General features: G+C 35.0%; 2 protein-coding genes and 1 pseudogene across 4 annotated transcripts in view; 1 reads left to right on the top strand and 2 right to left on the bottom strand.

Moving 5' to 3' along the window:
* The window catches only part of LOC140058769 (uncharacterized), a 74,287-nt gene extending 63,259 nt beyond the window's left edge, over positions 1 to 11,028 (bottom strand). For 2 of the 3 annotated variants that reach the window (XM_072104510.1, XM_072104508.1), the window contains exons 1-7: positions 11,002 to 11,028; positions 8,368 to 8,521; positions 5,834 to 5,896; positions 5,214 to 5,292; positions 4,114 to 4,279; positions 1,444 to 3,666; positions 443 to 559 (exon numbers count right to left, since the gene is read on the bottom strand). In XM_072104510.1, coding sequence (XP_071960611.1) covers positions 443 to 559; positions 1,444 to 3,666; positions 4,114 to 4,279; positions 5,214 to 5,292; positions 5,834 to 5,896; positions 8,368 to 8,503 — 2,784 coding nt within the window. In that variant the 5' untranslated portion in view covers positions 8,504 to 8,521; positions 11,002 to 11,028. Of the gene's footprint in view, positions 1 to 442; positions 560 to 1,443; positions 3,667 to 4,113; positions 4,280 to 5,213; positions 5,293 to 5,833; positions 5,897 to 8,367; positions 8,578 to 11,001 lie in introns of those variants that run through there. The other variant, XM_072104509.1, reaches the window with a different exon arrangement.
* On the top strand, positions 4,476 to 4,593 carry LOC140059647 (5S ribosomal RNA; annotated as a pseudogene).
* A 1,600-nt stretch (positions 11,029 to 12,628) lies between the features above and the next one.
* On the bottom strand, positions 12,629 to 16,318 carry LOC140059091 (uncharacterized). Its single transcript, XM_072104929.1, has 7 exons — positions 15,945 to 16,318; positions 15,282 to 15,493; positions 14,887 to 15,109; positions 14,270 to 14,458; positions 13,832 to 13,984; positions 13,178 to 13,381; positions 12,629 to 12,884 (listed from the first exon to the last, which is right to left on the bottom strand). The coding sequence occupies exons 1-7, from the start codon at positions 15,976 to 15,978 to the stop codon at positions 12,826 to 12,828; spliced, it is 1,074 nt and encodes a 357-aa protein (XP_071961030.1). The 5' UTR covers positions 15,979 to 16,318; the 3' UTR covers positions 12,629 to 12,825.
* Positions 16,319 to 17,292: the final 974 nt, after the last annotated feature.

Below are 17,292 nucleotides of genomic sequence, written 5' to 3'. Positions count from 1 at the left end.
GGACCCATCGTCACATTTCAGGTAAGATAGAAAAGGAAAACGTGAATTAGGCAGTTTCCAATAGAATAAGGGTAGAATTCTAGTCTATGAAATGGGGTATCCTTTTTTTATTCAGTTCATAATGTTTATAACATAGTTAAGAAATCATATATTATTATTTAATCGTTGACAATAGACTATAATTTAAACCTAAAACAAATGCAGTAGCATGTATTCATGTAAGAATATGTCTATATTTGACAAATAAAATTATGTATGTTTAAACCTAAAAACAAATGCAGTAACATGTATTCATGTAAGATGTCTATATTTGAAAAATAAAAGTATGTATGTAAATGAAGTTTACAAATATGTTATATTAAATTCACAACGTAACTAATATAACCATCCCAGTTGAACATCTTTTATTTCATAATTGGAAACAATTACTTGTGAACCTTACCAGTTTTATATTAGATGGTTTTGTTTCATCCTGAATAGTAATATTTGCAGTGTCATCATCTTCATCATCTGAATCAAATTTAATATGCTTTCCCTGAGCCGGTCCTGCTTTGGTATCCTAAATAAGAAATGCAGACATACCATAAGTCTTAAGGCTTAAGCTAGGCTTCGCTATAAAGCCTGCTTTAGTCTTTGTTAATTTTGTCAGTCACGGTTGCAAAGATTAATCCAGAATAATTCTTTTGCAAACCGCAAACTCACTGTAGAGTCCCTTTGCATGTTGTGAAGACATCCATAAACCCTACTTGTAATGAAATCATGTATTATTAAAAATAAAAAAAAAAATCAGCTTGTTTATAGAGGGGGCTAGTAGTGTGCTAATCAACAAAGTGTGGCAATCCTGCTTGCGAAACCCTTATGTTGCAGTTTCGTCTCTAGTGTAAACCAATCATTAGTGGCATACTTGCACTTCACTTGCCAAATATTTCGGACAATTGCATCATTCATTTAAAAATATTTAAAAAAATTTAAAAAGAAACAGGCACACCCCTCTAAAAAAGCATCTGTACTGTGCAAGTATGTAATTTCAGAGAGCTTTGGATTTTTTAATGTCCTAAACACCTATGCATATTGTGTCATTGGTCATCGCTTGAAACAAGAGAATCAACCAAAAAGTATCACTTTCCAATGTCAATGGAGTAACCAATTCCTAGACCATCATCACTCCATATCAAATGTTTAATAACTATATGTATTAGGGTCCGTAGTGGCTATGAGCGCTCACCAGCTAAACCCAGGGGCACCAGAACGTATGGGGGCACCAGAACGTATGGGGGAACCAGAACGTATGGGGGCCCCTGAACAGGGCCAAGAGGAAAAAACAATGTCGAAAAAGCTAAAGCCAGCCACAAGCCAGGGGCCTAAGTCATCTACATAACGCCACTGCTTACAAGTCTGGCTTTGTTCTGTACATTACATGCACCTAGATCACAAAGTACTCACCACAGCTGCTAAGGCAATCTGTATTGCTCTCTTCTGTCCTAGCATTACTTCAGTCTTTTTTTGCATCGATGCCAGTCGTTTGATATTTGACGATGCTTGCTTGGCAGGGTCTCCTTTGAGGACACTTAGATCCAGAACTTTCTTTGGTTTCTGGACACTATTTGAAGAATGTTTGCCATTGAGAGAGGCTGATGATAATACTTTTGGCAATTCAGCATCACTGCTATAGTTACCGTCTCCATCTGTGCTGCCACCACTGCTGCTATCACCATCTTTGGCATCTTCATCATCATCACTGGTATCTTCATCACCACTGACATCTTCATCACCATTGCTATCTTCCACACCATTGCTATCGTCATCACCACACATTTTTTCTTCTATGTTACTACTAGCTTTTTCTTCACTGCTTTCAACATCTTCGTCGTCACTACTAACATCTTCACTCTGTGGCTCTTCATCATCATTGGCATCTTCTCTGTTTTTGGCAAATTCGCCTATACTTGCACTTTCTTTACTCTTATTAACATTCACATCACCACTGGCATCTTCATCTTCACCGTTTTCAGCTTCTTCACTGCTACTGGAATCTTCTTCATTATTACTCATATTTTTCTCAACTTCATTGTTCTTACTACACACAGTTTTAACATTGTTTACACTTATACTAAGAAGTTCATCATTAGCATCTTCACCGCTACTATCCTCATCTAGTTCCACATCAGTCTCTTCAACACTATTGTCCTCATTGTCAGAATTTCCATTTGATTTGTTTGCTTCTTTCCCACAAAGTCTTAGACCCTCTTTTAGTTTTATCAAATCATCTGACTGTTCATCACTATAATCATTCTGGTCATAGAACTCAACGACTCCTACATCACCAGACATGCTCAAAGAAATGTCTGCAAACATATTAACTGTCTTCCGGGAACATATTTCATCAGTGTCAGCAGATGAGACAGACACTGTATCATCTTGATCTGGCTGTACACAAACATCAGACTTTTTACTTGTTACCGGTGAAACAGAAGTGTTATTTTTTATTGCTAAAGTGTTTGGTTGAACTGCAGATATATCTTCATCCTTGGAACAGTCTTCATTAGAACATAAAATTGATTTAATTTCTTTAGTATTTTCTTCAGTTTTTTTAATATTTTCTCCTACTTTTTGACATTTTTTACCACTTTCTTTCATCAATGTTTTACCAGATATTAAGTTCTTTACTTCTGTACCCTGTGGTTCTAAAACAATAAAGTCTATTTCCTGATTTGTTAATGGATTTACTGCCGACTTGTAATAAAACTTTCCTGATGAATCTAAATTCACCTCATCCAGAAGATCGTCCACAGAAACAGGATCTCTTGTGGCAAAGATGTCATAACCAGACTCTCCTGCCTCAGACTTTGTCGAAATTGCTTTCTTCTTCTGTAATTCGCTTAATTTAAAATCATTTTTCGTATCCGCATCAGTTGATTCCGAAGATGAGGATTCGGTTCCATTACTGTTGCTAATTGATATATCTTCTGGTGTAAACAAAGCATTAGGAAAATATTTGCCTTTCTGTTTTTCACTATCAACTCTTGATGAAATCGCTTTGAGTTCAGTAGTTCTTTCAGTAATGTTTTCATTTTGAGAAACATTTTTCTGTGACGTTGAGGTTAATTTTTCTCTTTGCTCTTTCTTTGACGTAGAGCTGAGTTTAGATTTCTGTATTAATTTAGGAAGCAACAAAATATTGTCACCCTCTTCTTCTTCATCATCTGATGAATTGTAAACCTTACAAGTAACTTTCTGTTGAAAATTATGTGCTGTCAAATCTTTAGATTTATTCTTTGAATCAAATTTTACTGAGACAACTTCAAAGTCATCATTTTTCTCATCTTCATACTGATAAGAAATTGCATTTCCTTTTGTGAGATTTGGTACCAATTTAGAAACATCATCCTCAGATTCATCCTCATACACAGATTGACTTAGTTTCCTCTTTTTCTTTTTGATTGGGGTGCTATAAGCTCCAATTCTTTTTTGGTACTGCACTTTATTTTCGGCAGCCTCCATTTCCCATGTCAGAGAGCATCCATCGTTTCCACTGTCATTCTCATCTTTAATTCTTTTGAGAGAATGAGAGTATTTGCTTGGGTCTATTTTATTCACTTTTCTTTTCGTTTTGCTACGAATGTACACAATAGGAACCACTCTGCCAAATTTAGTTACAGTCCAATTCTGTAAAAGCAAAAAGAAATTAATTGTTAACAATTTGTACATAATTGTACACTGAATTGTAACACAAAGTGAAAAAAATGTGTGTATATAGTACAAAAGAAGTATAATTAATTATACAGTAATTGTCATATTATCCACATGACAGGAGAGCCTTGCACTGAATATAAAAATCTCTCAACCTATAAACATATTAGATTCTTTCATGCAAGACTGTGGGTCCAGTCATGGAGGTATGTTAATGTTACGCACATTCGACTCTGACTTTCTGATTAAAACAACACTGTTGCTGGGCTACGATCACAACAAAGAGAGGATGTGCGTACACTATACTCTCAATGATGTTAACAGTTTCACCCCAGAAAACAGATCTAATTAGTGCGTTTAGTAATTCTAATTCTTAATTTATTAAAAATTCCATCAAAATCAAGAACTTGAATCTAAGTTTACCTTTTCTCCAGTGATCTCTGTTCCAGGAACAGCATTTCTGATATCGAAATCCTTCACACCAGCTTTTGAAAAACTTTCTTGTAACCTCTCTTTCGCGCTTTTGGTTTTCTTGGATCTTTTTTCAAGAGTTTCTTTATGTTTTACCTCTTCCTTTTCTCTTTTCAGTCTGAAACAAAAAACTAATTTATAAAATATAATATCCAACTGGAAAGTTAAAACAGGCATCGCAAACCATATATAGCCAATAAATTGGCATACACTTGACCACAGTTCTGGTTGTAAAGTATTTCTGACTTAAAACAGAAGGTCCAGTGCACAGATCTGGCTTAAGTGAGTGTATAAAGACGTTGTCGATTCTATAAAAGTACGGCTTTACCACGTTGAAACACCGGTTCTTGTCAGATCACCGAAGTTAAGCGACGTTGGGCCTGGTTAGAGCTTGGAAGGGAGACCTTCTGGGAATATCGGGTGCTGTATATGGAGCGGGGGTCCCGCTAGACATTTGAAATCAGCATTGCTGACTCTTATGGCAACCCCTGCATCTAGTATCTGCCTTTCCTCTGGTGAAGGTGGGCACTGGACGAGAGAAGACCTTGATCAATGTTAGGACCAATCAAGGTATATTTAAAAAGTCCTGGCTTTGTTTGTATCAAACCTGTTAGTGGCGGTAATTACCGCTGTTGGTTTCGATTGAATAAAATAAAATAAAACATCTATCTTTCAAATAAGTCCATAATGAAAGTAAGTCCAATTAATAAAAATTAGTATAATATAATATTATAAATCATTGTTTAGTCCTATTGTCCCCATGACAGGAGAGCCTCACACTGAATAGAAGAATCAAATACTCATATGTATAGATTCTTTCACATGAGACTGTAAGTCCAGTCATGGAGGTATGCTAATTTTACGCACATTCGACTCTGACTTTCTGATTAAAACAACAATGTTGCTGGGCTATGATGTCAGCAAAGAGACGACGTGTGTACACAGCGTCTTCAACGATGAAAACATTTTTGCCCCAGAAAACAGATCTAATTAGTGCGTTTATTAACAATTTACACTGACACTTGACAGGGATCATCTTAAAACATCTTTACCTTTGTTGAAAACTTTCCTTAGCAGTTTGTATTGTCAAACAATGTCCCTTCCATTTACTCCCATTGTAAGTGTTAAGACCTTTATAAATGAAAACCGAAAATAATTTGTTATGATGGAAATATCTTGCTTGTCATTTATATATTATTTTATTTATTTTATCATTTTTTTTTTAATGTACTTTTTGTGTTGCATTTCAATGCATTGTGCAACTTTAAAAAGGTCTTTACGTTTCAGTAAACTATGGTATATGATGCAAGGTGTGTTTAATTAACAGATATTGCTATATATCAACATATGTTATTTTCGATCCTTAGAGTGGTGGTCATGTGATAACATTTTATTTATTTTTATTTATTTATTTATTCTGACATAAAATCATAAAAACACAATAAAGTACCGAAACGGCAAACTTATTTCCATTGTGGTCCTAAACAAATATTACAGAAAAAACAAGAAAACCACACTTAATTAAACATAATAAACATACATATAGCAAATTAAATTTCTCTCAATCTTTAATTTCACGAAAGTAGCCTTTAGATCTCTGTAATTGTATTGAAGAGGAGCTTTGAACAAGATAGGGGAGTGAATATCATAAGCTATGTAATGTAATACTCACATTTCTTAACATTGGTATCATCTGCTTTTATGTCAACATATCCAAATGTTTTGTATACTTCACCTAAAATAATAAAACCAAAATATTGTAAATGTTATTATCTCAGGGGATCAATCTTAAATTCCATACAGGAAGATGCCACATTTATAAGGTTCCGTGGGCCTGTAGCACAAGTGTGGGAAAAGACGGGTTGAAATTGGTAGTCTACCCATCGTAATTTACAATAAGACTTCTCCAATAAATAAAATATACATTTAAAGATGTAGTTTATTGTCCCCCTGAAAAAAATAATTCTTAACAACATTTTTGTCAAATATGCCATTTTAATGTAACATAATAGTCATCCACTTTGCCCAAAAAAACTGTAATTTAAAGCAAAAAATGGCCAAATTGGAGCTGCCAGCCAGTGGGTTTTTGGTTGAATTTAACCATTTATTTTCTCAATTTATACTAGGTGAAAAGATTATTTTTTTTTCTATGGAAGTGATTAACTTTATTAAACTACAAAATAACATATTTAAAGTCTGATTTAATTAATCTTCATTTTCATGTTTTTTGGGGGACTTTAATCTTTAATAAATTAAAAGTATTGAATATTTTTTGGTTAATTCATCAACTACATTGGTGAATATATCTCTAGAAGATTGTAGAATATTTACTGTCAACGTTAAAAGAGTATTTTGAATATCACCCTCTATAGTTTGATGCAGTTTAACAATTTTATAGCACCCTCTGTTGTTTAGCCATGCTATTATAACTGCTTCCAATATTTCACTTATTCAAAGTTAGGACAACAAGTAAGAAGTTTTATATGTTTCATGTTCAATACAATAACACTTTACAGAAAATATATTTATTGTTTGGTACCTAATTTTATAATAAGGCCAAATAAAAAAACATACTTGTTAAGCGTCACCGCCCGCTCCTGATTATCCAGCCGCCTCTCTTTTTATTTTTATTTTTTTTTTACCGATATACAACGGAAAGTTCAGCGGCCCGGCCCAGCTCCAGAGTAGGGCTCGAAATTCACGCTAGCAAACTAGCATTTTGCTAGTAGATTCTTCATAATTGCTATTTGAAAATTTCAAAACTAGCAAATGTTTGTTAGGCTAGTGTAATTTTTGAAAAATACGTACTTTTTAGCTTAGACAACGCTAGCCGCCGATCGCTCTATGTCGACAACGGCAATTTGGTGAAAACAATTGTTTCATTTACACGCCGCCGATTTACGTCAAGGAAACGCGAATAGCACCGTGAATCATGTAATGTGGTAAACAGCAAGCTTTTTCCCCAACACATTAAATCATGTGCATTTAGTACGTCGCTGAGAATTACATCATCAGTCACGTGATTACAGAATACGCGATTATCAATTTAGGGATTTAACGAAATAAATATTTTGCCTACACAGTGGTCGAAGCGCGTTTTTTATAGGTTCGTAAATAGGAAACACCCCATACATAATGGACTCTACCAATTTTGTTTACGATGATCTCGCGCTCGAGATCGGCACACCACGAGGTCCTGTTGGGCGATGGGTTTCCTTATGCCTGGTTTACCTGTGGAATAATTGCATACACTTTTTGCATCACAACTTTAAATACTGATTTACACAGCAATTGGCAAAGGATTCATCAAAGAAGAATGAATACTTTGAACAAAAATTCACTTAAGAAATGCCGTAAGCTGTTTTCAAACTATAAATCAGCCCACTATTTAGTATTATTGAGACCAAATCATGCTTCTCGCGATAGGGAATTTCCTGGATAGATGAGTCGAGCGAGAGACGGCGGATGGCCGATGAGTGAGGTGGGGGTAGCAGCTTGGACGGATTAGTTAGCCTAGGGCCTACAAGTTCGCTTGGTGGCAATTAAATTTAATGTTTTAATTACGTCTGGATATAAACAATACAAAACTCAATTTTGTCATAAGCAATAATATTTCATACATAGTCAATTTTGTTCTGTTTCGCATTTTAAAAGTTTGACGTTTCGTCCTAAAAAAAGTGGGCCAAAACGTCCACCGCGCAAAAATATACCTCTATAAAAAGTAAAAAAAAAAAAAAAAACCGTCCCCCCGCCCCTGAAAATTTATGAGGGTGTGACGCTTAACAAGTATATTTTTTTATTTGGCCTAATAACATAATTTATTTACATTCTTAGTATAAATAACTGCTTTTGATCCTATTGTTAAAAAAGATAATATGTCATTGGTCATACTGTAATTGTTAAAAAAGATAATGTCATTGGCTACACTGTCTTCACATAAGATAAGGCAGCTAAAATTTCTCGGTCATGTAATCAGAAAAGATGGCTTGGAGAACCTGTCAATAACCGGAAAGGTTGAAGGAAAGAGGAGCAAGGGTAGAAAACGTGTAATGTGGATGACAAGCCTAATCGAGTGGTTGCAAGCTAATGGAATATTGAATCAAGGAGTGGACCTTTTCAAGAAAGCAAGATGCAGAAAATTGTGGCAGACCATGATCGCCTACATCCGTAGATTGGCACCTAGAGAGAAAGAGTCATCACACATACCAATTTCATCTAATCTTACAATGATTTCAACAGATGAAACTTCTCCGTATCGGTTAAATCGTTCCTTCAATTCATTTTGTGTTATTCCTTTAAAAAGTCCGCCAATAAACAGACGGCGTTGTTCCACTGCACCCATCACTTAATTCCAGACAAACTGTAGCAATTAAAAAATATTAATGTTGTTTAGTTTTTTAATTCATTCATAACAATTAACATGATTGTATTCATAACGTTAACTATTAACAACATTACTTACTCAAAACATGAACTTACTCAAAAACATGAACTTACTCAAAAACAAGAACTTACTCAAATATATGAACTAATTCACAAACATGAATTAATTCATTCATAACAATTAACATGATTGTATTCATAACATGAACTAATTCACAAACATTACTTACTCAAAACATGAACTTACTCAAAAACATGAACTTACTCAAAAACAAGAACTTACTCAAATATATGAACTAATTCACAAACATGAGCTTATTCAAAAACATGAACTTACTCAAAAACATGAACTCATTCACAAACGTGAACTCATTCACAAACGTGAACTCATTCACAAACGTGAACGCATTCACAAACGTGAACTCATTCACAAACGTAAACTCACTCACAAACATGAACTCACTCACAAACATGAACTCACTCACAAACATGAACTTATTCACAAACATGAACTTATTCACAAACATGAACTTATTCACAAACATGAACTTATTCACAAACATGAACTTATTCACAAACATCAACTAATTCACAAACATCAACTTATTCACAAACATCAATTCAGAACTCCATGAACCATAGAGATATTATCTCTATGCATGAACTAAAGTAATTCCCAAACATGAACTACTAATTAAAAAACAAGAACTTATTCACAAACATGAGCTTCAATTTTGGTCGCGATAAATTCAACTTCCTGCATTTTGTATGACAGGCCAATAGACTTTTGATATCAATAGTTGTATGGGGCACAATATACATTTTCGTTGTTTATGAGTTTAAGCGTATTCTAATTTGTTTTAATTTACATGTGTGTTTTTAGGGTTTTAAATTTGCAAACATTGTTATCTGATTATAAATAAATTACGCATATTTATCTTCACATTAATTAAAAGTAATTAATATATATTTTATAGACTCATATCAACCACAACTAATATAGTATAATAGTATATAAATAGTGTTCTTTTATTTATTACATTAGTCATTATTGCGATCAAATTAAAACGTTGTTGCTTATTATTTTTATACACGTCCAATTTTATCTCTCACCAAATAGATAGGCTACTACTACTAGGCTAGGATCTATTCTATAGACTAACCATGGAGGTATAAAATAGAAGGAGAGAGCTCGGAAGACAAGCCTTTGTACTACGTAGTCCGCCGCCTCAGCATGTTACACAATGTTACGCGCAGTGTGCCTCTCCGCGTTGTCGCTTCCTAGTCGCGTTCCGAGTCACTGCGCATGCCTCCTGATATCGCCGACGCGACGTCACATGCTTGTTTACTCTGCATATGCAGAGGAGATAAAATGGCTGCTACAGCAATGATTATATTTTTAGTCTAGATTATAATAATTATGCAAGGACTACTCCGGCCCTAGCCTAAAACTATAGACCTAGTCACGGTTTTGTAATCGAATACCTCCCCCATCCATTGTCAACAAACCCGCGAAATATGCCTACTAATGTATTTCGTCAATATCTTTGGCCGGCAATCATCGGCAGCCCAACAACGAATAACGTAAGAATGTAAAGTAATAACCATGTGTTCTTCACCCAAAATTACAGCTGTCTGACGACGTCTATTAATATTTTATCGAAATACATATAATTGCATAAACAGCAAGTAAATTACAATAACAACTATAATGGGAGCCTGATAAAATTTGCTTAAAATTTCATATGTAAACGTGTTTGGTATCAATATTTAGAGATTTTTTAAGCGGGAAGCGAACATTTGATTGCGCAAAAATTTTAACACAAACAATAGCACTGCGCATGCTAAAAGTATATGTGTTTGTTTGTGTATTTTTTAGGATCTCACCTCCTCTGTGATAGAGGGCTGATTAGAGGCGGCGGCTGACGTTGGTAACAAAGTCTGTGCAGCTCGCTGTCGGCACAAGGCTTTGAAAATACCATGGCGACATCCTGTTAACGCGCTACAATACATTCGAGCTCTCTCCTTCTATTTTATACCTCCATGGACTAACTCCCCTGCTGGCATAACCTAGCCTACCATATAATTATAGATAGGCCTCTAACTAGCCTAGATAGACCTAGCGGAGTGCTATTATAATACTATAATAGCTAGGCCATAGATAGAGGCCTACTATATATTACCTAGGCATATATGCCCTCCATGGTGCGCCTACTAGTAGTAGGGCTCTAGGCCTAGCCCAAGCTAACTAGGCCTAGCCCTCTCTGCTCTGGCTGCTCGGTCTGGTGTGTGTGGTAGGCTACCTAGTAGGCCTACTACTACTGGCCTAGCCTAGCTAGGCCTAGGCCCTAAGCCTAGAGGTATAATTAAATTATAGCGCTTAGTTAGGCAGAATCTTTAGTCCTATTAAACTTTATTAAACAGTTGATTACTTGACTAATAAAATAGATTACCTACAAAATGTGCATTGAGTTGAGACGTAATGTAGGCTAGTGCAAAAAAACACGTGTTGCAAAATGAGGGCGCTTGAACGTATGATGCGCCATCCGTGCATTCAGTAGCTTTTTATCTTCGTTATTACGCCTCCACGTTGTTTTGTTACTCGATATTTCGACGTCCGGATCAGTGGCCATGAGATGGTATCAAATCCACGCGTCGTCATTGGTCAAATTACTTATGTCTTTGTGTCGCGTCTAGTCTGGGTTCCAGACGGAGTTTTGTCTTAATATTAGTAAAAAGATAAATATGGCGGTCGAAATAAAAAAAAATAAATTAAAAAAAAAATTAATACAGACTTGGGGCAAGTCTGTGTCGCGTCGTATTGGAAACCTGGTGCATGTATGTGTATTATGTATGTACACAATAGGAAAATACGCCTACAATGACTGTTTTTACGACAACTTTATTTAAGCGTGAAATTACGTTTACATTGTAACTAAGATACAGTTGAAATAAACAATTTAAGTTACCTAGATACAGCGCGTAATCAATGATCATCTCCTTCAATTCACTACACCATTTAACAATTAGCAATAATAAGAAACTTATTTAAACACGGTAACTTTTTATGTTTTCGTGAACTCAAATTTGATGATTTAGAAGATGACCTATAGACCGTAGCACGCCCTCAATATGTTTCTAATAATATGAACTACTGTAGGGACGTTACTAAAATATAGGCTGTGCACTTTAATAAGCCTGTAGTTTAATCCGCATAATGCACAAAGCCCATATAGTGTTGCTGACGTTTCTCGATAACAGGCAAGTTGCACTATTGCAGGCTTAGTTTAGCCCTCGTCCAACTCAGAAAGCACCGAGTTTGACCTGTACTCGATCAAACATATTAGATAGGCTTTATATCTACTTTACGTAGGGCTAAAGTATTCACTCAATTCAACCATACGCTGGATTGTCCAAATTCTTACCGAACATCATAAGACAAAACGTGAAATAAAATTTAAGCCATTGGCATGCATATACCAACGTACACGATAACTAACAATGGTGTTTGTACGTCAAGGATACAGTCTAATGCAGATACATATTACAGTTTGATACGTGCATGCGTAATAAGTGACTTTAACTATGTAGGAACGTGTAGATTATCTTGGTTTTTAGAATAAAAGTGTTTACTGATAACCATATTTCATTCAAATGATATAATTATAATATTAAGCAAATTATAATTAGTAAAAACAATTATGCAATTACAATTTTAAATACATTTTTAGGATTTAACCATACGAATTATTAAATGTCATTATACGTAAGATAAATAACAATAGCTGTACTGTAATTATTACAATAATAATAAATATTAAGTATGTACAAAATCTATGTACAAATAATATAAATATTCTTAATTGATATAATTCTTATTATGTGGCCCTGCATTTTGTAACAAGATTTTATATATGTATGAAACGTCATGCGTGACAACAAATATATGTATGAAACGTCATGTTTTTATTATTATTAGGTCGAATCGCCATTAATAGTACTACACTAGGTGGAAACATTCAACATATTTAAAAACAATCAAAAATGATTTACTTATGTGAAAACAAAATTGAATTTTAAATAATTTATAGCAATACTTTTTGATACCCAATGCAAACATTTTACAATTAAACAATTAAGTGTGAATATTTTCTATATAAATTTCGTTACATTTTCGATTGAATTTAAAAACTACAATAGGACGGAAATCTATAGGCCTAATTACATAATATTTGCGAAAGTTGAATATGACTTAGAATCGGGCCGCTGAAATGTCATGATTTAGCAGCAGTCTTTTTTCATTTTCAAAACTCCATTATACTTCAGGCCACTGTCATCATCTGTTGAAAAGATAAAAATATGTTAAATGAGCACAGGTATAAGTATATTCTTGCCAGCAATGCCAGTTGATTAGTTGATGTCGTAAGAAGTAGAACTGGTTATTTCGTTCTATTCAATGGTCAGCCTATTTTTAACATTTAAGATTATTTCAGTTTTCAAACACTGAAGCAAAGACAGGTAACTCAAGTTTGACCAATCACAAGCGACAGTTCAAATGAGGCGTCAAATTACTCGCATTGGACGTACATGACAGTGAGACCTTAGTGGGAGCTAAATAATGATATAAACTCACACAGCCAGGTGCCCTCACTAGTTCCAGCCGTCTTGAAGTCCGGCAAACTTGTTGTCAAAGAGTCCCAGGCGTCTTTACTGATAAACACCCACGTTGCACCGTGATCTTTACTGCGCATGTAACTGCGCATGTCCATGTGAATGCCATAGATAAGTCCTGTGAGCTGGTTAGATCCAATGACATTGTGTAGGTTCATTGGTAGAGCTATAGGAGAATATTTACATTTTTATACATTATTATAATGATAATAGTGTAGAGATATATTTTTCATTTTGACATAAGAAAAATATTAATATATGCAATGTTCTGTTTATGTGACTTTTTTTTAAATCGAAAAAAGTGAGAAAAAAAGAAAGTCATTGTTGTTGTGGGCTAAGCATTCAAGGAAGGATGTATTGACAAAAGAAATGTAGGCACTATGCCTAACCATTCGTTGATAGTTGTCTGCAAATCCAAAAATCTCCGGGAGAAAGTGTCAGTGTTAAGCCTATTACTTTTCGATTTATCAATTTAGAGATTCCTCTTGCTGTCCACATCGATGTATGATGACCCGTGGTAGTTAGGCTCTAAGTATGGATGGTTTTGATTATCAGCCAGCCTCAGGTCAGTGCTATTTTTTGAGGGACATTACGAAAACAATCCTCATTGTTTTACCTTTCCAGCGTCCATCTGGTGGATTATCTTGTACATAGCAGGACGGAACAACCTTGTCTGATAGACGTCCAACTGAAGGGTTACAAGCAAAAATGACGTCGTTATCCGGATCGTCCAACTTCTTAGTTATGACAAAACCCCGGTCATAATAATCTGTCGAAATGATACAAAAAAATCGATAAATTGTATTAAGTGAAAAATATCTTAAGTGTTGATTTTTTGGAAAATTCCTAAAAGTCACACGGATAAAACCATGTTAAGTAGGAACGGTCGTGCTCGGGGATATTTGTTTAGACTAACTTAGATATGTTTTATATAATATATATATATTATTTCAGTATTATATATATTTAAGCTTTTAGGGTTTTTCTAATGATACGACGGAACTTCTTGTGTAATATTAGCTATACTATAGAGAATTATTTTTTCCAAACTTACCTGGAACTGGGCATTTACTAGGATCACTGACACACACAGTATGTTTTCCGTTTTCACACTTATGAGCACCAGCCACGCAACCATCGCACTGGCTAGATCCCCCGTCATAATGGCAGACGTCTGTCTGAGATTCGGTCCATTTGCTGTACCTCATCACAGCTTCTTTTGCATACCTTACTACTGAAGTTTCTGAAGAAAGAAAAAACCGTACTAAAACAATGGACAACCTTACTTATTTTGTTGAAACCCTCTTTCTAATAGACAATTTGTGCGTTTCTTTATTACAAAATTGCAGAGGTCATTTAGTGGTTTTCCATGGCGATCAAGTCTATGATAGAATATGTAGTTATTATCGAAAAACCAAGTGCCCAATCACAACGCAACAATTTGTCCTTAGGTCAAAGTTTAAAACATTATTGCATTTATCCGATAATTATCCGATATGAATGAGATAATTATCGGTTAAATTTTCTGGAGCGGAATCAGTTAAACCCCGTTTCCACATGAACTTTATCGGTTAATTATCGGTTAAGATTATCGGTTAAGGTTTATCGATTAATGTTTGGCTGCAGAAAAACGGTCTTCTGCAGTACGTAAGAACCATGGACTTAGCGTACCGTGTTCAAAATCTAACATATGATACTCGCAGATAGCTGGTAGGATAGCGGTGCAGTCCATTATGTCCCAGTCACCAAGATCAGTATTGACATCCCTTGTATCGTAGACATCTACAAAAGCCGCAGCTCCGCAGTCTTCAGTCACACTTGTTCCGGGTCTGTTTGGTAGCCATTTTGTAAAAGACGCCGATGACCCGTTTGTCCACTTGAAAGTATCAGTACCCTAGAACAAATACATTGTTATAATTGAAGTCATAAGGAGTATAATAAACGGCATGTCATGTGATTAATCATAGACTTTCCCTGTCAAAGTTACGTCCCCCTTCTCGTGTAGTTAGCATGGTCAGTTCATTACGGCGATTATGAGAGACACGGGGTCTAATAGCCATACTCACCCCAACGTCTTTCAGCCCAATCCAGTATTTGTATGGCGAGAGTGCTGGAACGAGGTCACGAAGAAATTGCTGTTCAAACGTATTTTCAATCATGACTAATTGCGCATTGTCTGCTTCACAGGCCGCCTTTGCTGCATACCAAGTTTCTAGCGTGTCGTTGAACACTTTGTAACACGTTTCTTTGTAAGGTGTGTAACCAGACCGACATAAATCTAGAAGTACAGTGTAAGAGTTATAGAGTAATTACAGTCAGCCGAATCATGTTTGTAAGAATCATAGACACACTCTTAATTACAACGTAATATATCGATCACATGTAAACTTATATTAACGAAAGTTGGTTTGGTCGAGGAAGTCATCGTTATGATACACATGTGATACTGTATCTACAACTTCTCTATGTTACAGGACAAATTGTCGATACTTTACCGATATTACAATCATAATAAACATAATTCAGATTTGATAAGAATGGCTTAATGTTGTGAAAGAAACATTGTAAATTTTGTAGGTGCCTTATGTTTAAAAACAGCAGTTACAATACGGCACATGCAATCCTCCAACCTGGTGAGATGCGCCTAATATTCATTTAAACATGGTTAGAATATATGCAGACAATGTATAACTCTTTCAGGTTATACTGACACGCTATCGTACACTTACCACCACCACCAACATCTGGTCTGTCCGAATACATAAATTGAAAAGATTTTGTGCAAGAAAGAACTTTAGCGATATTAACAGTCGAGAACCACAACAAATCAGCCACGCTAACAAAGCGACGAGTGCCCGGAGCAGTATTTCCGTTTTTGTCGATTCCTAGGCGTACACGGAAAGTTGGTTTTGCGGCAATCTGAATGGTTCCAAGCTGTGAAATACATGAGAAATGTGACTACGCTTGTCTTTGATTTCATTTAAAAAACCCCTGTCGATTTATATTATAAGCTATTAAAACAGAGAAAGTTAAACACACCACCCAGCGAAATAAAGGCTGTAATAATTTTAAACCTTTAATAACAAATCTAAAGACTGAAGAACTCGAACCCAGCCAAGATGGAATTTGTTATCCTGATGCAGACATACGTTACACTTCATTAATAAGTATATGAATGTTTCTGAACATGTTACTGAGGGTACTACACTGGCCATCCACCCGTTTCCTAATCTTTCAAAATGTATCAGCGCTGTAGGTAAACACCTAACATACTTAAAATTACTATTCCAAACCTTATTAACCAAGCTGACCGTGGGCCCTACACATAATTGAATATATTTGATTGTAGAATAACTTACATTAAATCGAACAGGAGATGGTCCAGGCATGCTAGGGTTTACCGCTGGTGACTGCAACAGCTCTGTGTATTCTGATTCAAGTTTAATATATTGCACATTTTTTGACTTCAATATTGTGAAAGTTACATCTACTGCTTTTCCCGTTGAATCGTCATCGTGCCAAATACTAATCAGTATTACTACATCATCACTGAAAATAACAACCAACAAATACTATTATCGAAATCAAATTAGAGTGGTACCACAATCACTATATCCCAATACTTATAGGATGACAAGAGTGATTATGTGAACATTTCTGCCGTGCTTTGAAAAAAGGGCTTATCTACAAAAAGCTACTTTTGAGTAATTGACCAAAACGTTTATGTAGTATTTTATTTTCAAATGAATATATTTTAAAAGTACATTATTGAAAAATATCTGACATAATATTCAATTATTACTTTTTTATTTTGGGGGTCAAATTGCAGATAAAGCCTTTTTCCAAATTATTGGTACTTAAAATGGCGGGAAATACTTCGAAAACCGGGCACTTTTGCAGTTATTTTGTTTGATTTTTGATCAAAAGTTACAAAAACATTTAGTAACTTTAGTTGAAATAAGTTATAACCAATTTAGATTAGGTAATTTGTAAAAAGGCTTTTCTCTTGAAAGTATTAATCTGCCTCATTATATATTCATCATACCGTTATCTGATTTTTTCAAAAAGTCAAATGCC

Source organism: Antedon mediterranea, chromosome 9 (assembly GCF_964355755.1).
Source record: "Antedon mediterranea chromosome 9, ecAntMedi1.1, whole genome shotgun sequence".
Taxonomy (NCBI): domain Eukaryota; kingdom Metazoa; phylum Echinodermata; class Crinoidea; order Comatulida; family Antedonidae; genus Antedon; species Antedon mediterranea.
Note: the sequence above shows the minus strand (reverse complement) of the source record. Positions and strands in the feature narration are given on the sequence as shown.